Source organism: Spea bombifrons, chromosome 3 (genome assembly GCF_027358695.1).
Source record: "Spea bombifrons isolate aSpeBom1 chromosome 3, aSpeBom1.2.pri, whole genome shotgun sequence".
In the NCBI taxonomy this organism is placed as follows: domain Eukaryota; kingdom Metazoa; phylum Chordata; class Amphibia; order Anura; family Pelobatidae; genus Spea; species Spea bombifrons.
This window is the reverse complement of record NC_071089.1, coordinates 75,800,964-75,823,153: the sequence shown is the minus strand read 5'-3', so window position 1 is coordinate 75,823,153 and position 22,190 is coordinate 75,800,964. Positions and strand designations below refer to the sequence as shown.

The window sequence follows — 22,190 nt, the reverse complement described above, 5'->3', positions numbered from 1 at the left end:
CTGTTGTTTTGTAATATTTTTTTATTTGTTATATTCAAGGTGCACTAGGGCACTAATAAACAGCTTTGTCTAAGCTTTGCCTACTTAAATCCAGCAGCATCCCCAGACATTGGTATGGTCTGCATTATGCAGATTTTTTGGTTACTCCTTACTGAGTATTGCTTGATCGCAATTTTTTGTTGTTTTGAAGTTCTCTAATAACTGAGAGTCATGCGAGTTCATAAGATCCAATCAGTTATGTTCATAAGCACTGAATTTGAAGTGCTCCCTTGAGTCTTTGAGAAACGTGGTTGTATGGTTGTAGCAGTAGTAATGAGAAATTTTGATAACTAAAATATTTCTTGTAGTCCAGGTGGATGATTGGAGAAACACTGGTGTTCTGAATGGTCATCCAGCCTCTTGGTTTTTCCTTGGTGGAAACAATCTGGGGACAGAAACCAGACCAAAAGTCATGGCACTATATTGAATATGTTGAACATTGAATATTCCTGTTTAAGTGGACGCAAAACATAAATATTGAGGCTTGAATGAATTAAGTGGTGGGTACATGCATATTTAAGAGGATATTCATAACTTAATGGATATACACTATTTAGAACTGTAACTAAGGTGTTCACAAAACGTACAGGTCTGAGACTTGCGTCATGTTTTGGAATAAGGAAAAAGAACTGAATAAGTTTCTTGTCAACTTTGAATAAAAATTTTGCATATCTGGTGAAGAAAAACAGATCTTGGATTTTTTCTTTTCATCTGACACATTTTACTTCTATTGGGAGGCTTTCTGATAAATTCAATCATATACTCTTTGCTGACAGTTTTTAGAACCCATTTGTCTTCAATAGACCTGGACCACAAGTTGACATATAACTATAACCTGCCTCACACTGGAATTGCACTATAAATTTCTTGGAAATAGCTAGGTTGGGAATTCTGCTTTCCAGGGCCGGACTGGCCCACCAGGATACTGGGAGATTTCCGGGCGGCCGCTAGACCAACATTCAAAATAGCCGCTGAGCGGCTGAGAGCAGGATTGAAAGTGGCAGCCGGGCAGCCTTCTTCGGCCGCCACCACCTAATGAACCTAAAGGGGCCGGCGTGTACACACCGCGCCGCCCAATGGCTGTGCCTCAGCACTTCGTCCCACGTCTTAAAAGGGGTGGCACGAAGAGCTGAGGCATGGCCATTGGGCGGCGTGGTGCATGCAAGCCGGCCCCTTTAACTTCATGAATGCCGGCCTCCACCCGCTGCCCTTACTGGACACCAGGGAGTCAGAAGCACTGGTAAGTCAGGTGGGGGTGTTAAATGGGGGCATAGGGCTTTTCTGGAGGCAGAGTACCCCATAATATGGCTTTTAACCCCCTTTATGCCACTCTGCCTCTAGAAATGCCTTTTAACCCCCTATATGCCACTATGTCCCATGATATGCCCCTGGCATTTCTGGAGGCAGAGTGGCATATAGGGGGTTAAAAGCCATTTCTGGAGGCATAGTGGCACTGCAAGCCCGTACATGTATCTCGCGGTCAAGCTCTTATACCCACACGCACCCCTCATACATACCCAAGTCACACTATTTACCATACAAATAACTATAAAACATTCTTTTTATCACATTATTTGTATTAAAATACCAGAAAGCAAAAGTGTTAAAAGGTCCTAATAAATTAAATACATTAGACATAATGGAATCAAAATATTCACTACTGCAAAAAAACAGTGATCACATTATTCTTCATGATATTCTTGTAAGAAACGTATTTCTTTATTAATTTATGTAAACTATTTTTTAATATTTAATAAAAGCTATGATTGAGAAAAATATCTTTTTTGTTTTTATTTCCTTTTATTTGCCAACCTGCCCCACCAGTTATGCACATCTGCCCCAGGCTTGCCACCCTGCCTCCCTGATATGCCTTATACCCTCCTATATGCCACTCTGCCCCATGATATGCCTTTTAACCCCCTCTAGAAATGCCTTATACTGGCATATAGGGGGGTTAAAAGGCATATCATGGGACAGAGTGGCATATAGGGGGTTAAAAGGGGCACTCTGCCTCCAGAAAAGCTTTATGCCCCCCATATAACACTCCCTCCTACTTACCACTGCTTCTGACTCTCTGGTGTCTGGTGGGGGCAGCGGGTGGAGGCCGCCGTTCATGAAATTAAAGGGGCCTGCGTGCACGCACCGCGCCGCCCGATGGCCGTGCCTCAGCTCTTCGTCCCATCCCTTTTAAGACCCCTTTTATATATATATATATATATATATATATATATATATAAAAGGGGTCTTAAAAGGGATGGGACGAAGAGCATATACATATAAGAAAAGGAAACAAAATTTGGCAAGATGCCACACATTTAGATAGCCCTTTAGGTGGCAAGTCTAAGAGACTGTTATTTTCAATATTATAAATGTGTTTTCTAAAGAGACCTCATTTAAATGTCACAAATGTGGATTAGTGGATTAATATGTCCAATTAATATGTCAATGTTATGTCAGTTATTAAACATGGAAATTTAACAAGTTAGTGTTTGAGAATTAAGTTGTTCTGTTTGTTATTAGATAAGAAAACATAATAAAAGTAAAACACAAGCATGTATTTTAATATTTTAACTTTAGAACTAGGAACAATGCCTAGGAAAGAAAATATAGCTGTTTCTGTACTACACCTATACCATATTGCCATCTAGTGGAAATATTAGAACACTATAAAACCAGAAACTGGATATGATGACACTCTGTAAACTATGCGACTATGCAGGGTTGAATTATAATTAAGTGGGTTCTTGGGAAATGCTGTTGCAATGGGCCACTCTAAAATAATTATATATAGCTCAGAAATTCTTGCTGGAAAAGCATGTTGGGTTTTCCCTTGACAATGCATAGTGTTCAGCTCTACTGCAGACGCCTTGTTTAGTTAATAGTATTACTATAGTATAATGCCTATACATACATATATACATACATACACACACTTACACAGATGTGTAGCCACTTAAGAGACAAGCAAATACATCAATACGCACACTCACGCATAAATATATACGCACACATTTATACACACTGATCCAAGCATCCGCAGGAAATGTCTCTGCTCCCATGAATGCAGGCAGGCTGAAGGTATCCTTACAGTAACTCTGAACTTTGCCTTTTCAATAACTCTGAGCCTTGCGTTTTATTTACAAGCAGTGTCATGGCAAAATCTTACCTCCTTACCTGTGCTTCTATGCCTGCCACACGTCTGGTGTCCCTCCCGCAACCCTCTGCTCAGTTGCTTGGAGGGAGGCTTCAGGCCAGACATCCGGGTTCTCTTCTCTGCGGGCAGCTGCACACTTCCGTCGCCTTCCTGCACTATGTGGCCTCAACATGCTCCCGTCCATGGGGGGCTCTTAAAGGCACATCTCGGAAGAAGATTAGTGGCCGATATGGACATTTTGAGTACAGGGTCATGCCTTTCGGGTTATGTAATGCCCTTTGCTATGTTCCAGCATTTTCTCCATGACGTTTTCAAAGATATTCTTGATGTGTTCATGGTGGTGTACCTGGATGACATCTTGAAATACGCTCCGTTTCCTAAAGTCCAACATCCTTATGGTGATGGCACACAGATGGGTGATTGTATTAACTAGAGATTTTGTCTCTATTATGATAGTTGTTTTTAGCTGTGGTAACATAGGCATGATTGCTTCAAAACGCTAATAGTTGCTGAAGCAAAGAAAATATGTATGCTGTATGCATAAACATTTTTTTTTTTTTTTACTGCTCACTAGAGTCTATGTGGATTTGTTTCTCTATAGTGACTTATAGAATTATTTCACCCTCTTTAATTTTCAATGAAGTAAACCTTTATTTATTATTTGTCCATTACGTATTCACTCACTTTACTAGCAAACATGTTTTTTTGAAATGTACATAAACAGTTGAGTTAGACTGAACTGTAATAAATAGATCATACAAAAACTAGATCAGTTCTGTATTTCCCATAGTGAACATAACCAGTTTTCATATTGAATTGTATACAGACAGAACATGGCCTTTTAAATCATACAGCTTTATGACCCATGACTGAGCACAAGTGTATATGGAGAGAACATGTTCTAGCCACATACCGTACATGCTACCAGGAATTGTATTGGTTGTAGTACTGTTTTTTCTTTGTAAGTTACCACTGCAGTGCAGATTTTTACATTATTATATGTGAATCCTGGTGCAATACTGTAGCACTGGTCAGTTTAAACATTTGCTGCATATAATTTATAATAAAGAGAGAGGTATAGATCTATAACGGTAATTCCAATTATGCCCTTCACACTTCCTAAAATGAAAATATCTGTTTTAAATACTTCACTAAAGCATTCAAGTATTTTAGGGAAATTAATAAAATATATCCTATATAACTATAGCTAAGTTCCAGAAAATGTGTCTACTTGATAAAAAAAAGTAAGGTAGTACCCAACTTCTCTTAAGGGCTCATGATGAGGTACAGTATATATGCATTAGAAAAAAGTTAACATTTAGTAAGCTATGATGAAGCTAATTTACAAATCATTTAGTGATTTTCAAGAGATCCTAAAATGCATTGATCTAGACGAAGGTGAAATAAAATTTCAATTAAAATCTATACTCATGAATATTGTGATGTATTTCCTCAGCCGCCGTCCTTACTGCTGAGTGTCCAGATGTGACATAATATCCTATGCTCCACCTATGAAGATAATGCAGACACCCAGCTTACAGCTTACGCATTGTATGAGGAAACTCTTTTCCCGCACAGTGGGAGCGTAGAACATGAGCTGGAAAAGAGTTTCCTCTTACAGTACATGGACGCCACAACAGTAAGCTGCAGGCCGGCGTTAGGCGGGCGTCAGGGCGCTTAGACGTCTGCACGGCCCTCCGGTGATGCTCGGCCGGCCCCCGGACCAGTGAAATCTGTAAGAGAGGTAAGGGGGTGTGCAGAGGTGGCACAGGGAGGCTGATTAGGGGGGGCAGAGGTGGCACAGGCAGGCTGATTAGGGCGGCAGAAGTGGCACAGACAGGCTGATTCAGGGGCAGACTTGGCCCAGGCAGGCTGTTTCAGGGGCAGCAAAGGCACAGGCAGGCTTTTCAGGGGCAGAGGTGGCACAGGCAGGCTGTTTCAAGGGCAGCGATGCACAGTCAGGCTGCTTCAGGGGCAGCGGTGGCACAGGCAGGCTGCTTCAGGGGCAGAGGTGGCACAGACAGGCTGCTTCAGGGGCAGCAGTGGCACAGGCGGGCTGTTTCAGGAGCAGACTTGGCACAAGCAGGCTGCTTCAGGGGCAGCGGCGGCACAAGGAGGCTGCTTCAGGGGCAGCGGTGGCACAGGCAGGCTGCTTCAGGGGCAGCGGTGGCACAGGCAGGCTGCTAAATGGGCAGCGGTAGCACAGTTAAGCTGATAAAGGGGCAGCAGTGGCACAGACAGGCTGTTTTAAGGGCAGAGGCCTACCACGTCAATGTCTGGCTTAGTATTTAGTAATAGGGGTTATGCTGCACTACCATCAATGTCTGTCTCAGTGTATAGTGGTGGGAATTGCGCTGTACCATATCTGTTCAGTAAACGTTATTTGCTTAAATTAATAATTTAATTCATTTTTTTCCAGATTTCTATTTTTTCCAGTTGACATACACAATTTGTGAAATAAATATTCCTGTCAACTTTTTGATTTTTGAGTGTGTGTGTGTGTGTGGGTGCCACATACAGGATCCCTCTTACATTCATCTCATTGGGCAGTAAAATAGTCAAAAATTATACATTTAGGCAAGGTTTCCATTTGTTTTTTTTTTGCTAAAAACGCCTATAAAAACGCCAATAGCGCCACCTGGCGTTTTTTTGTGAAAAACGGCTGCAGCCAGATGTTAGCTGTCATTCAATAGGAAATCGCAAAATGCCATTTCCACTTGGCGTTTTTCTGTTTGGCGTTTTTTCAGTCCTCTTTGGCGTTTTTCTGCTTTTTTGGGCTCTGTGGCAGTTTTTCAAAACTGCAGCATGTTGACACTCTGGCGTTATTTGCAAAAAATCTTGGCTTTTTTTCTCCAATAGAAGTCTATGGGAGAGAAAAAACGCCATGAAAAAGCCATGTGGGTTTATTGCCTTGGAGTTTTTTATGGCGTTTTTTCCACAGTTACAATGCAGAGGATGGACCCAGTATCTGTGTGTCCTACGAGAAATAGGCTGAAAACAAACAGTTTCACACAAAACAAAGTCCTGGACTGGTTCATATTGAATTTTACACCATTTGGAACAAACATGCCATTACAAACAAACATACGCGACCGGATCCTGCGTGCCAAAAGCAACAGCAAACAATTTGCACCATCATTTGGGGCCAATCTTCCCAGAGGAGCAGACATTCGAAATAAAGCATGCCTTACAAACCACAGAAAAGAGACAAAAGGGTCCGCCGGGGCGTGTTTAAGTAGAACTCTACCAAGTAAATGACATCAGGAGAGGGCAGATACTTGCCATTTATCCTAATCCCTTTTAGCTGGGTGAAACTTCTAACTTGTAAAGGCTGGAAAAACTGCCTAAGGTCAAAAAAAGCAATTTCCACAGAAAGGCTAAAACGCCAGAAAAAACTGCAGAAAAAACGCCAAAACGCAGGTAAATGCAGTGGCAGTTTTCTTGGCAGTTTTCCTGGCGTTTTTCATCAAGAAAAAAACGCCGGACAAAAACCCAAGTGGAAACCTAGCCTTATACAGATTTTTTTTATAAAATGAGAAGTTAATTTATGTATGTAAAGTACATCTTTGATGTTTGCCTCAGAGCTGACATTCTCCTTTATACCTATACTACAAGTTTTGGCTTAATTATTTTGTATTTTAATTGGATTCAATTCATTTAATCGATTGACATGAGTTATAAGCATTGTGGCAAAGTAATGGAGTCTGTCTACATAAGTGGCAGATTGGAACGCTCATTATTCCCAGCATGGGGAGGGTTAATTGCTGGAGGACAGCAAGGTGGAGCCAATTAACCTGCACTCAGGTGCTTAAAGGGGCGGCGGTTAGAGGCATTAGTGGTCTGGAAATAGGGTGAGAAACAGGCAAGCCAGAGGCCCTCAGACTGTATCAAAAGGATTTGTTTTTGTTTTGGTTTATTTACACTATGAAGTGCATCGCTGTGGACTGTACAAATCTGCAATAAACCACATCTTGCTTTTATTCTGCTGGTGTTCGGAGTTTCTTGTTTTGATCGGGCCATCCTGCTACAGCATTGAAACCATTGGTTTTCATGAAGCCTGCTGCTCAAATAATGCTGCTTGGAGTCTTCACAGGGTTCTATTGAGCTCAAAAAGCATCTAAAAAAACATCTCAAACAGTTCACAGTGTTTATCGGGTGATAGGTTCCTAGATCCCAAAATCTGAAAGTATTACATTTTCAGTGATTGTGTGGACTGCAGCATATTCTCAATTTCTCTGAATTTTGGCTGTATACCCTAATTCTGGGCTAATAGGAGACTCCATGTTCAATATCTTATCATTTCAGACAACCATATGCTTCAAACCTTGTAGCACCAGTTTAGAGAAGGTCCTTTCCTGTTCCAATATGACTGTGCCCCTGTGCATAAAGCAAGGGTTTTAAAGACATAGTTGGATGGGTTTGGTGTGGAAGAACTTGACCAGCCGCAGAGCCCTGAACTCAAACCCATCGAACACCTTTGAGATGAACTGGAACGGAGATTGCAAGCAACGCCTTCTCGTTTATGAATGAGGTACAAATGCTTTTTTGGCAAAACTGGTGCAAATTCCTACACATACACTCCAAAACCTTGTGCAAACCCTTCCCAGAGGAACAATAGTGGATGTTTTTATAGCTGCAAAAGCAGATACCAGCTACAGTGGATATAAAAAGTCTACACACCCCTGTTAAAATGCCAGGTTCTTGTGATGTTAAAGAATGAGACAAAGATGAATCATGTGAGAACTTTTTCCACCTTTAATGTGACCTATAACGTGAACAATTCAATTGCAAAACAAACTGAAATCTTTGAGGGGGGACTCACAATAACCTGGTGTGCAAACCCTAAACTAATACTTTGTTGAATCTTTTGATTTTATTACATCAATCAGACTTTTTGGGTAGGAGTCTATTAGCATGGCACATCTTGACGTGGCAATATTTGCCCACTATTCTTTGCAAAAGTGCTCCAAATCTTTCAGATTATGAGGACATCTCCTGTGCACATCCCTCTTCAGATCCCCCCACAGATGTTCAATTGGATTCAGGTCTGGGCTCTGGCTGGGCCATAACAAAACGTTAATCTTCTTCTGGTGAAGCCATGCTTTTGTGGATTTGGATGTGTGCTTTGGGTCGTTGTCGTGCTGAAAGATGAACTTCATCTTCAGCTTCCTAACGGACGCCTGAAGGTTTTGTGCCAAAATTGCCTGGTATTTGGAACTGTTCATAATTCCCTCCACACTGACTATGGCCCCAGTTCCAGCTGAGTCTCATTTTTTAACATCACAAGAACCTGGCATTTTAACAGGGGTGTGTAGAATTTTTATATCCACTGTACATATTAATGCCCATGATTTTGTAACTGGACATCCAACAAGCTTATATAAACTCCTGTTCAAAAGTTTGGAGTCACTTTAAAATGGAGAATGTAACAGAATTGCAAAAGGGTTTTCTAATGATCAATTAGCCTTTTATACTTAAACTTGGATTAGCGAAAATGCTTTTTAAAATGTATTACAGGACAGATGGGATGGGATGATAGAATTTTTTGAAAACTTTTTTTATATAACTGTTTAATATTTTTTATACTGCTATCAGCCTGAGGAACCCCTGAACAGCGATCAGGGGGTTCCAATGTACAGCAGTAAGGGGCATCCTACGGAGAGCCCTGTTACATTCAGTTTGACAGCTCAGGCCACCAATTTTGGCCCAAGCTGCAGCGAGACCAGATATGTGACAGCCTGATTACCGGCACAGATTTAGCCCTGCCTGTGCAAAAAGTCTATGACATTGGGGAAATGGTTCTCAAGGACCATTTTTGTGATGTGTCCTTGTTCACAAATTTACAATATTAGAAAAAAACTTTTATTCTGATCCATTTTTCAGGATCAAACCCTATCGTCTAAAATCAGTTTCACTTTTTGCATTTGAAATATCAGTTGAACTTGTGTTATTTCTTTGTGAATGTTATGTTTTCTTACTTTTATGACCAAAATGATGTGGACACCTGGTCATCACAAATGAGCTTGTTGCACATCTTGTTCTAGGAACTAGTGTTGGATAAAAGACCTGGCTTGCAATCGCCATTCCAAATCATCCCAAAGGTGCTGTGAGATTAAGGTCAGGGCCCTGTGCAGGCCACTCGAGTTCCTCCATACCTAACTTGTCAAACTCTATGGATCATGCTTTGTGCACAGGGGCACAGTCATGTTGTTACAGGAAAATTGAGTGCCACAAAATTGGAAACATACAATTGCCTAAAAGTCTTAATCTTTTGTAAAATTAATATTACCCTTCACTTGAAATAAGGACTCTAGCACAAACCCTGAAAAACAGTCCCAGGCCATTATCCTTCCTCCACAAATCTTTACAGTTGGCAATATGCATTCCGGTATGTAGCGTTCGCCTGGCATTCACAAAACCCAGATTTATCTTTCAGACTTCCAGATGCTGAAGCATGATTCAACACTCCAAAGAACTGCTCCGGAGTCCAGTGTTGGTGTGATTTAAACCATTCCAGCTTCTGAAACACAGGGATGGTGCCGATGTTGCTTCCAGTGGTGCTTTGGAACTCTGGTGAGTGAGGTGATTATTACACATAACTTTCTGTGAGTATGAGTCTACTGGCTGAGCTATTGCTACTTTTAGGCGTTTCTACTTCACAATGATAGAGCTTACGGCGGACCGGAGCACACCTAGCAAGGCAGGAATTTCACAAGCTGACTTGTGGCAAAAGTGGCATCCTCAGACCCATTCTACTACCAATGTTTGTTTATGGAGACGGCAAACCTATGTGCTTGATTTTATACACCTATTCGCAAAGACTGTGCTTAAACACCTAAACTCAATAATTAGGAGGGGTGTCCACATTCTTTTGGTGATATAGGTTATATACATATTTGCCTGCCTTAGTGATATAATTAAGGCACTAATTACACTGCCTGCTAATGAACACTGTAGCTATACAGATTATCACTTTTAATCATATATATCAGAAATTATTTTGTGTCTATTTTCTCCATAACTTAAATAAACTTAAGTAATATGAATAGTGAATTCAAGCATATAGAAGCAGAGCCGGACTGGCAATGGCAGGCTTGGCCCTGGCACTTTCAGGTCAGCGGCTGCCTGATGATGTAAGTGCAGCCGATAGCTCGATATTTGCGTCCATCCGCTACATATTTATACTCACATAACGTGAGTCTGGGCCCTTTTTTAAATTCTTAATGTTATCTACCTTTTTGTTTAACATGAGTATTCACCTACCCATGATCTTCTTCACTCTTTTATCTCCTTTAAGCCTCCTGAAGACATTGTAAGCAACATTGCATGCAATGACAATTTGTAAAAAACGGAGGCTGTGAATAGTGACAAACTACTCTTGTGTGAAGCAGCATATTGCAGAAAAGGCAGCAAAATGGGGCTCTATTTTCTCCAATATGTAGCCTCACATAAAGGTTGTCTGACATAATTGTAAGATATCATTGCCCTGTTTAGTTCCAGGTGAGAGAGGCAACATTGGAGTACTGTGAATAAAGAATATAAAGAGTTTGCAGGAGATCTTAAGATTTAATTGTGCATTGTACAGAGCAAGCTTAACTTTTCTTGCAAAAGAATTGCAGTAGAGTTGCCAACTTGAGTTAACATGTTAGTCAAGTTCAAAAGAGATTTAAACTCACCAAAATCAAAGCTACATTACCAGCAGTCAAGCTTATTTCAATGGTAACATGACAGAACATTCAAATTACCCAGCTTGGCAGCACTTGGCTTAACATGATTTGTAAACAAATTAAGTTGTTCAAGTCTACTAGATAAGTAGATTTTAGTTACCTTTGTAACTCAACTGACAACTTTGGTTGTTAGTAAATATGCCTTTGTAAAGATTTGTAAAAGGTTCATCTCAATGTCTATTATTCTACATTAATTTCTCTTTAATAAGTACTACCTTTTTTTAAAAAAAGAAACAGCAGTAACAGAAGTCAAACTTTATAAGATTTTTTAAAATGTTGCCAATGGTATTCATTATAACAGGGAATGCCAAATACATTTCTCTGAAAACGTATATTCTAATATTTTACCTCTAATAGATATATTTATTTTATTTTTAAATACCGTATTTGCTTGATTATAAGACAAGGTTTTTTCCAGAGCAAATGCTCAGAAAAATACCCGTCTTATAATCGGGGCCGTCTTATAAATCAGACTTCAACTAGGTCTGACTATGAGACCAAGATCCAGATCCCCCGCAGCGATGCAGGGGACCTGGATCCTTCTGTCTCTACTCCCCCCCCCCCCACACACACTTACCGGTACTTCTGATTCCCCGGTGCTTAGTCCGGGCAGCGTGTAGAGCTCTACACGATTTGCAAACACAACTTCCGCTGCGCAGATCTTCCCCGGCTGTCAGATCTCTGACAGCCGGGGAAGGTCTGCGTGATGAACGGAGACAACCCCCGCTGCTAACCGCACCTCCTCCCGGCTGCAGCAGAAGTTGTCTACACGAATCGCGTAGAGCTCTACACGCTGCCCGGACTACGCACAGGGGACTCAGACGCTCCGGTAAGTTTGGAGGAGGGAGGGAAAGGGAGTGTTAAATGGGGGCATAAGGCATTTCTGGAGGCAGAGTACTCTGTGAAATGCCTTTTAACCCCCTTAATGCCACTCTGCCTCCAGAAATGCCTGTTAACCCTCTATACGCCACTCTGCCTCCTGAAATACCTTATATCTCCCTATATGCCACTCTGCCCCATAATATGCCTTTTAACCCCCTAAATGCCAGAGTGGCATATAGGGGTATAAGGCAATTCTGGAGGAAGAGTGGCACATAGGGGGTCAAAAGGCATATCATGGGGCACAGTGGCATTTAGAGGGTTAAAAGGCATATCATGGGGCACAGTGGCATATAGGGGGTATAAGACATTTCTGGGGCAGAGTGGCAAGCCAGGGGGCAGATGTGCATAACTGGGGGGGCAGGTTGAAAAAAAAAAAAAAAAAAGGAAATAAAAAAAATATTTTTCTCAATCATAGCTTTTATTAAAAAAAAATTGTTCACATAGTTTACATAAATTAACATTTACTGGTAAAACTTTTTTCCTATAGGGTCATCTTATATTCAGGCTTTTCCTTTTTTTTCATAAATTAATATTCAGATTTTGGGGGGTCGTCTTATAATCAGGGTCGTCTTATAAATCGAGCAAATACGGTAAATGTAGTACTAAATAAAATATTCTAAAAAAGTATTTCTCTCTGAGTCTACTTCCTCTGTTTCTAGCTCATAACGTTTCATTGCAATAAAATATTGTATAAATGCCTCTCCTAGTGCTTCTCTCATGTATTTATCTTCTTCAAGTGCCAAAAGAGCATCTTCCATTTTTAGTGGTACTGAGGAAGGTTTGAAGTGGTGGAGAGTAGAGTTGCTGTTTCTACCGTCTGAAAAGTCAAGATCTCTCCTAATTCCATCCAAACCTGCAGCAACAGTGGCTGCAAGTACTAAATAAGGATTTGCTGTGGCTGATGCCAACTTGTTTTCAATGTAAGTGCCATTATGACCATGGCATTTGATGTTATATGCAGAGCTGTTATCGTTATATGCCCAAGTGGCACAGATGCTTTCTTGTGAATCTTTAGCATCCTTTAAGAAACGTTTACGACAGGAAATTCCAGGCGCTACTAAGCAACTTAGTGCTGCGGAGTGGTGAAGAAGGCCTGATAACCATTTTTTCCCAATATCTGTGAGTTGTTGAACTTGAGATTCATTGTAAAATAAATTCTTAGCTCCATTTAAATCCCACAAGCTATGTGATAAAAGACCAGAATTCCAGAACCCTTCATTGCCTGTATAAAAACTTGCTATATAGCTATGTTTCTTGGCTACCTCCTTTATTCCAGTCCTAAAAGTGAATGTATTATCAGCACATGTTAGTCCATATTCAGGCTGAAAGGACACCTCCACTTGCCCAGGCCTGTGGGAAGATGAAAAGCTTTCAATACTCCCACCTGTATAATACATTCCATCAAACAGCTCTTGCATGAATAATTGGTCATGGTCTGTCATTAAAGTTGCAGCAGGGAAAGCTATGGTCTTAGAATTTATAATCTCAGCAACACCAAAAATGCAAAATTCGTAGGTAAAAGCAGCACATAGTGAAAAACCACTTTCTTGGAGTTGATTAAGCAGTTGCTTGTATACATATCTTGGAGAGGTTAAAAGAGGATCCCCCAAATCAGTATATGAATCACAAATAACTCTTCCTGTTTTATATGCCCAGGGTAGGATCCTGAATGTTTTAATATCTGGTTTCAGAATAATATCACTATTAAAATGTGCTACATTTATGTGGTCTACTTCATTATCCTTTGGATTTCTGGTTAATTCAAGGTAACTTCTGGGCATATAAACACCACTTATTGCCTTTTCCTAAAAAACAAAAAAAAAAAACAAAGGGTTAACAAGGTATTGCCATTCACTACTGCTAAAATCAAACTGCTACTTTGATCAGTTTCTACAAAGAAAACTTGAGTTGTACATGCTGTGTGCTAATTAAGTCTGGGAAATCAGCTGACGGCTAGGTTTCCACTTGGGTTTTTGTCCTGCGTTTTTTTCTTGATGAAAAACGCCAGGAAAAACGCCAAGAAAACTGCCACTGCATTTACCTGCGTTTTGGCGTTTTTTCAGGAGTTTTTTCTGGCGTTTTAGCCTTTCTGTGGAAATTGCTTTTTTTGACCTTAGGCAGTTTTTCCAGCCTTTACAAGTTAGAAGTTTCACCCAGCTAAAAGGGATTAGGATAAATGGCAAGTATCTGCCCCTCCTGATGTCATTTACTTGGTAGAGTTCTACTTAAACACGGCCCGGCGGACCCTTCTGTCTCTTTTCTGTGGTTTGTAAGGCATGCTTTATTCCGAATGTCTGCTCCTCTGGGAAGATTGGCCCCAAATGATGGTGCAAATTGTTTGCTGTTGCTTTTGGCACGCAGGATCCAGTCGCGTATGTTTGTTTGTAATGGCATGTTTGTTCCAAATGGTGTAAAATTCAATATGAACCAGTCCAGGACTTTGTTTTGTGTGAAACTGTTTGTTTCCAGCCTATTTCTCGTAGGGCACACAGATACTGGGTCCATCCTCTGCATTGTAACTGTGGAAAAAACGCCATAAAAAACGCCAAGGCAATAAACCCACATGGCTTTTTCATGGCGTTTTTTCTCTCCCATAGACTTCTATTGGAGAAAAACGCCAAGATTTCCTTGCAAAAAACGCCAGAGTGTCAACATGCTGCGATTTTGAAAAACTGCCACAGAGCCCAAAAAAGCAGAAAAACGCCAAAGAGGACTGAAAAAACTCCAAACAGAAAAACGCCAAGTGGAAATGGCATTTTGCGATTTCCTATTGAAGAACAGCTAACATCTGGCTGCAGCGTTTTTTCACTAAAAAAACGCCGTGTGGCTGAATTGGCGTTTTTATGGGCGTTTTTAGCAAAAAAAAAAAAACCAAGTGGAAACCTAGCCGACATGTTGTTATAAAACTAATGTGTCATAATGTTTGAAATGTTATAGCACAAGACAATATTGAGCACTAATACAATAGAACATCTAAATTAACCCCTTAATGACAAGACTGTTTCTTACTCGTAGTACATTTTGGGACAATGACTGTTTAGCTGTAATTTTCTTCTTTCCCATTTTGTGCACCGACACATATTATATATTGTTTTTTTAAGGACAAACAGGGCTTTCTTTAGATCCTTTTTCCCCACTTTCTTTGAATTTTTTTTTACTCATCTGCAAAAACTAATGAAAAAACCTGCTAAATAAATTCTACTATTTGTCTGGAGTTTAGAAATACCCAATGTTTTTATGCTTTTTTCTGCACATTATGGGGCAATAAGTACTAGTAGCTTTTGCTATTTCAAAAGCATTTTTCCCCAAATCTGGTCATTCTGCCCCATGTGCTATTTCAGGTATCTTTGAGGCTGGTCAATGCAATTTACCCCATCAACCCATATATTTTTGAAAACTAGACATCCCAAGGTATTTCAAATGCTGGTATTGTAACCCTTTCCATGCACTAATTCTACCACTAGCCTTTGTCAAACTCATTTTTCACACATGTTGTACTCCAGGTATGAATTTACTGCTCCTGGTATATGTCACTGCCAAACAACACCCCAATATGTGTTCAGCAACATCTCCTGAGCGCAGTGATACCCCAGTGATAACCCGCATGGGCTTGTTGGGTTATTTGGGAGGTAAAAGACCACCTTTGTGAGGTGTGTATTTTTTTTTGCCATTTAGGCATCTGGTCAGTCTGTGCCCACGTCCCATATTTGGGACATCTTTGAAGCCGGCAAATTCGATTTACCTTTACCACATCAAATCATGCATTTTTTTTAAAACTAGGCACCCTATGGGCATTTATAATGCCAATATTTTAACTCTTTCAATGCCGGAGTTTTTTTTGGGAAGATATAGGGCTAATTGTAGGACTTGCTCATAAAAAAAAAAATATGTATGTATATATATAATATATATATATATATATATATATACACACACACATAATTTGCACTTTTTTGGTGATAGTGGGGAATTATTTTTACATGTTACTATATATATATATATATATATATATATATATATATATATATTTTTTATTATTATTATTATTTATTTATACTATTTAAATCACAACTGGCTCAGGGGGCGTGATTGACAGACCAGTGATTTCAGCCACTGGTCTGCAATTTAACCCACCGATCGCCGTGATTCACAGTGAGGTTGTGAAGCCCCCTCTGGGGCATTGCAGGCTTGCCTCAATGAAGAGGCAGCTTGGAATGCCCCTCACCAGATTTGCACCTGGCTCGGGGCGTTTGCATCACTGGTCTGTTGTTTAAACCGCCGATCGCCATCAATTACGGCGATGGGAAGGTCTACAAAACCATGATGCCGCCGATCGTGGCGAAAACACTGCGATCAACAGCAAATTACGCTACCACGTGGATTGTCATTAAGGGGTTAAAGTTCAAGACCTTTAAAAAAGTATTCTTTCCTAAGTTAGAGTAATTTGTGCTTTGAGTTTACTTTGAGGAAAAAAGAAATTACCAATATTTGGTGTATCTAGGGTATATTGTATATTGCTGAATGCTTTTTTCGATAAAAAATGATAATTAAAAATAAACAGGGTTTAAAAAAAGTAGTACAGCAAAAGTTTACGAAACTTATTTTCACAAATATTTGATACATGGACATTTCTAACATTCTTACATGGAAAAATCGTGCAGGAATTGTCTTTGACCTTGATACTCCATGAAGGTCAGCAGCTTCAAATCTTACAAAGTGAATGTCTTCTCTAGCCATCTGCTGTTGAATATGCTCGACACGAGATGCAAAGTCAAGAGAAGTTTGAATTGCCGCACTGCCGCACGAATAAATGTTTTTGTTGGTGAAACGTCTAAAATCTGAAACACAGTGTTAAATTATCAGGCGGCCGCTGACTCCTGGTGCCGTAACATGGCCGGGAGAGACCGCTGGTCCCCCTGCTCTATCAGTTAAATGTCCGTATGAACGACCAATAAAGTTGCTTGTACGGACATTTAACTGATAGAGCAGGGAGATCAGTGGTCTCTGCCGGCCAAGTTGCGGCATTATGATTTTAAAAGTCTGTACAAGCGACTCTATTGGTCGCTCATACAGACTTTTAAAATCCTTGTGCCGTAACTTGGCCGGGAGAGACTACTGCTCTCCCTGCTGCAACAGTTAAAAGTCCGTACAAGCGAACCTACGGATTTCCGCTTCCGTCAACTCCCGCAATGCCACGAAGATAAGGTAGGCTAGATGGGGAAGGGACCAGGGAGATCAGTAGACGAAGACGATCACGAAGATTCTTCGTGTTGTGTGTCTTCGTCTACGTTTACGTTTTACCGCCGCTGTCTTCTCTTCTTCATGTCTTTGGAATGAACACGAAAACGCACTCTTCGTGTTCATTTTCATGTTCGCCCGAAGACGAATGCACAAGTCTGGTTAGAACTCTATATACATTTGTGTGTTTAAACTTGGAATTTACTTCGGCTTTATCAATGCACTTAATTTAAGTCAATTTTCTCAGTCTTACTTTGTACTATATTTTTCTACGATATTTTACCAAACTAAAAATCTTAAATGCAGTGAATTCAAAGAAACATTTGTTTTCCACTAAAAAAGTCCCAAAGGTTTCAATATTAAAGCAAATATGCTTTTTGTCAGTGTATATTTCTACTTTACAATATATATCCAAAAAAAAAAGTTATTCAGAAACAAACATGAAGCAAAGGGATATAAACAACAAACTAATTACAATGGATTTGTTAACAAAACAAAACGGACATCGTCATAGAAACAAGGCAGTGCTGTAGAGTTATTTGCATAAGGGGATGCTGTATCCTTTAATGCAAAGCAGTTTATTAATAAGAATATTCAGCTATATGAAATGACTGAATAGTCCTTGTCTGAAAATTAATGGACCAAAAAATAAACAGGGAGAATTTGTCCGAATTATTTTTGATCCATTTGCACTATTCTATTGTATAACCCATGTACCAATGGGCCAGTTGAGATCAGAAGAACTTATCTTGCAGACTGATAATATGGAAAATGTATGCAGTGTGCTTCTGCAAGCTGCTTGGTTATGTGAAACCCTGCAGGCTGCTCTGCACACTTATATCATATGATGTAAGAACTGCAAACAAGCTGCATATTCAGGTCAGTGCAATTGGAGGCATGGGCCTAACAGTACAGTAGTCATTTAAGTTAATCGCAGATTAAATATAGTTGCCTGTGATTATTGATTATTTTTAAAAAAAAACCTATGATATACAGTTTTATAACTAAAAAAACCCATTTAATTCTGATTAAATCATGATTCAACTAATAAGGAAAATCAATACAGCCATATGGGCCCAATCTCTCAGCTCTCCCCCTTTTTTATATTTACTTATTATTAGGCAAGGTAAATTTAATTCTGAAGAAGGTGGGCTGAAATTTGAAACCATGCACTAACATTTTTAAAACTCAACAACAGCTTGAAGGTTAAGGACAGGCAAGTCAAATGTTATTCTTGAGAAGGTGGGCTGAAATTTAAAACCATGCTCTAATTTCATTATAAATTTGACTAAAACTCAACACCAACTTTGAGATTAAGGACAGGGGATGGCATTGGCCAAAGGGGCAAAGCATGGTTTTCCAAGTAGGGAAGGCTCACTTGTTGAGGCAGGGTTTAACACAACACAATGTCTGAGCCATGTGTGCGTTGTCTGGGAAAGGCTGACCGTGAAAGGTGAGTGATTGTGTGTCTCTGTGTTACAGTGAGTATGTCTGTATGTTGAAGTAAGAGTATGTGTTGGTCTGTGCATAAGTTAGAGTGAGGAGAAGGGTCCAGGGGCCACTTGGTTTTACACACCTACTGGGAAAGGTGCCACCCGTCCCCTTGTTAAGGAATGCTTGGAGATGCTGTAACTCTTTTCTCACCCCTCTGATACTGCTAAAGTTAAATTAACTTAAACAACAATTAAAAGGTATGCTTATGTTTAACTCTTTGAAACTTTATGATTTCTAAGCTTACCAGTAAAATCACCTGGGCCAATGTCAAAAGGGATTCCAGTTGCTGTACTTGATTTATCTTGTGATAATGACTTGGTTAAATGAATTGGCTGTGCAGTTTCTTTCTCTTCCTGGGACTGTTGGAATCCCGTTGAAATTTTATGATTTGTAGTTTCCATGGGTTGGATTGCTTCACAATTTTTTATCAAGTGTAGTCTTGGAATATGCTTTTCCACATTTGGCCCGAATGTTTCAAAAGTTAAACCTGGTTTTACAACTGCATTCTCACCAGATTTTGGTAGATGTATATGGGCTATGTATGTACTGTGTTTGGGACTAAATTTGTTGTTGCTGGTAATTAATGGGCTCTCCTTGAGTAGGTTTTTTAGTTCTTCCAGGGTCTCTTTTGGCATTGCTGATCCAAAAGCTAAAACATGTTTGTCGCTTGTTTTATATTTTACTTTTTCTTGAGAAGTATCTTCAGTATTTTTGGAACTACTGGTTTGCTGCGATTCCACTAGCATGGTATCCACACTTTGTTTCTCCTGTTTCATTTTAGATGAGTCCTCCCTTCTAATATTTGTGTCACTATAATCTTGTCCTTCATCCTTGTGAAGAGGTTTAGTAGACATATTATGAGATGTTTCATAAGAAGTAGCTAGGACGTTTTCCATATTATCATATATCTTTTCAAAATTAGAATGGTTCATGGAGCTTGCAAAATGTGATGTAATTTTCTCCCATTTTAATGGAGGAATATATTTGCCTGTAACTTTGACTCCCCTCTGTCTTCGTATTCTTGATACTACACTTCCATCAACTTCATCCTTTTCTGTGATAGCCAATTTCTGAATGTAGAAAAAAATAATCTTGATGTATTGGTGAAGTTGTTTTTGAGTTCTAAAGCCTAATCTAATGACTAACGTACCATATTTGGTCGATTATAACGCGATCCTGATTATAAGACGACCCCCCAAAATGTTAATATTAATTTAGGAAAAAAAGCCTGAATAAAAAACTACCATATAAGAAAAGTTTTACTAGGAAATATTAATGAACATGTAAACTATTTTTCATATTTAATAAAAACTATGATTGAGAAAAAATGAATTTTTTGTTTTTATTTCCATTTATTTGCCAACCTACCCCGAGTTATGCACATCTGCCTCCCAGATATGCCTTATACCCCCATATGCCACTTTGCCCCCCAAAATGCCTTATACCCGCTATATGCCACTCTGCCCCCCAGATATGCCTTTTGACCCCCTATATGCCACTCTGCCCCCCCAGATATTCCTTTTAACCCCCTATATGCTACTCTGCCTCCAGAAAGCCCATATACCATATGCCACTCTGACCCTTCCCCAACTTACCAGTGCATCCCTAGACCTGTCCCCGTGCTTCAGATTCCTTGGTGTCTAGTGGGGCAGCTGGTGGAGGTCTGCGCGAAGCGCGTAGACAACCTCCGCTGCAGCTGCCGCCACTTCCGCCGGGGCTTCTATGAATGAGGTCATGTGATGCCGGCGATCAGTCATAGACGCTCAGAGGAAGTGCCGGCAGCAGCGGAGGTTGTCTGCGTGCATCGCACAGACCTCCACGGTCTGCCGGAGAGGAGGATCCAGGTCTCCTGCAGCGCTGCTGGGGATCTGGATCCTAGTCTTGTAGTCAGACCTCTATTTTCTGATTAGAAGACGACCTTGAATATAAGATGATGGTAATTTTTCAGAGCATTTGCAAAACTCTTTTTCAAAACCTCGTCTGGCACTCAAAAGGTAATCATAAAGGAAATCCTATAAAAATAAATGCCACACAAATACCTTTAAAGTCCTAAACGCTATGACTACAGATAACTTATACACTAATTTGCTAATTTCTGAAAATATTTTTTGTATATAAGTCAAGGTAATTTAAAACTGCATTGTTTTTTTTTTTTTAAATTGTGTTACCCCATCACAGGTCATTGTGTGGAACATAATTTCAGAATTGTTGATAAGTTTGAGATGAATTTAAAAAGATAATTACCTCTAAGTTTCAAGTTGTTTTCTTTTATAAAAGGCACTTTGTATGGTACATAATTTTGGAAGAACTTTTGAATATATAAAAATTAAGTAATAAACTGATTTTTCTTACCTGTACTGTGTTAGTTTCATTGTCCATTAGGACTATATAACAGTTCAGGTCACCATCTAGAACAGAAGTAAAATCAAATTGTAGACAATATTTATAGTCTATTTTACAATACAAAAAAACATAGAACTTTCAGAGCCCAGTAGATTCTAGCACTAGGTGGGTCAATGCAGATAATAAATGTTATACTAGAAAACAGTTGCCAACTGAGTGTTTAACCCACAAACATTACTGGAATGATGTTGAAGGGGTCAAATGATACTACCCATTTCTAGTTAGCTGCTGTGTAACAAAGTGAACAAAAGGCACAAAAAGGCTGACACGCAATTTAGTGTTGATTTTGCAAAGAATGTAGGGTATTAGATCACAGTTTGAAACTGGATCCTGATGCTGGATATTTTTTAGGGAGATTATGTTTTATCTATTTTCAACCTTTCACCCAACATGCTTCCAGCATTACAATCAACAAGAAAACCATGCAAAAAAAGAATCCATTCCGCTTCATTAGGTAATGGTAAGTGAGAGCAAGGTAATTTGTTTGTTAGGGGCATGCCCACCCAGAGAGGACTGTGACTGAGGCTTACTTCATGCCCTGGGTAGATGAGCTATTACATCAGCTGGTAGCGGCAGCAAGTATGTTGTTTATAGTATTTGTGTATACAAACACGTCTCTAACATATTAGATAACAGCATACTCAAATGCTATGAATCAGAGAACCCCAGCAGCAGCGTTCTAAAACTGGGGTAATGTAGGTATTTTTTTTCAGACCAAGCCGCGAGGTAGTTTAAAATATTTCCATCTTGCTTGGCTCAATCCCCGTTAAACAAGGACCGAGATTGAAGTACATCAGCAGGAAAAATGTATGCAACATAAGTAATGCCTAGTCTATTAATTCTATTTTTTACATCCTCAAAGCATCTGGTCCTAAAAGCACCCATGGAGATGACCGGTTTAGATTTGTGATTCCTCTCTAATCATCACCCTTTGACACAAACACTATTGCATGCTCACTTTTCTGGCAACACATACTTGTTTTCCTAAATTCATACCTGTGTTTGAACGGGATAGTCTGTATTAATACAATGACAAGCTCTATGTTCCCCTAATTGTCTAACCTAAAGTCATGCCTACCTGTCAAGCTGATTTTACTTCAGGTTCACCGTGCTCATCTACTTCATCCTTTGGCTCAGATAGTTCTGAGCAATCACAAAATAGAGGGAGTCACTTATCTTTTTTGATGCTGGAGATTCCAGCCCTGTGGATCAGGATTTAAAGAAAAGCTGTAAATCATTCAAAAGAAAAAAAA

The 22,190-nt window shown here is 39.7% G+C and overlaps 1 protein-coding gene across 1 annotated transcript; it reads right to left on the bottom strand.

Annotated features, from left to right (window-relative positions):
• Nucleotides 1-12,404: 12,404 nt before the first annotated feature.
• On the bottom strand, nucleotides 12,405-20,913 carry LGSN (lengsin, lens protein with glutamine synthetase domain). The gene is made up of 4 exons (XM_053460356.1): nucleotides 20,887-20,913; nucleotides 18,779-19,604; nucleotides 16,447-16,640; nucleotides 12,405-13,607 (listed from the first exon to the last, which is right to left on the bottom strand). The coding sequence occupies exons 1-4, from the start codon at nucleotides 20,911-20,913 to the stop codon at nucleotides 12,405-12,407; spliced, it is 2,250 nt and encodes a 749-aa protein (XP_053316331.1).
• Between the last annotated feature and the right edge of the window lie 1,277 nt (nucleotides 20,914-22,190).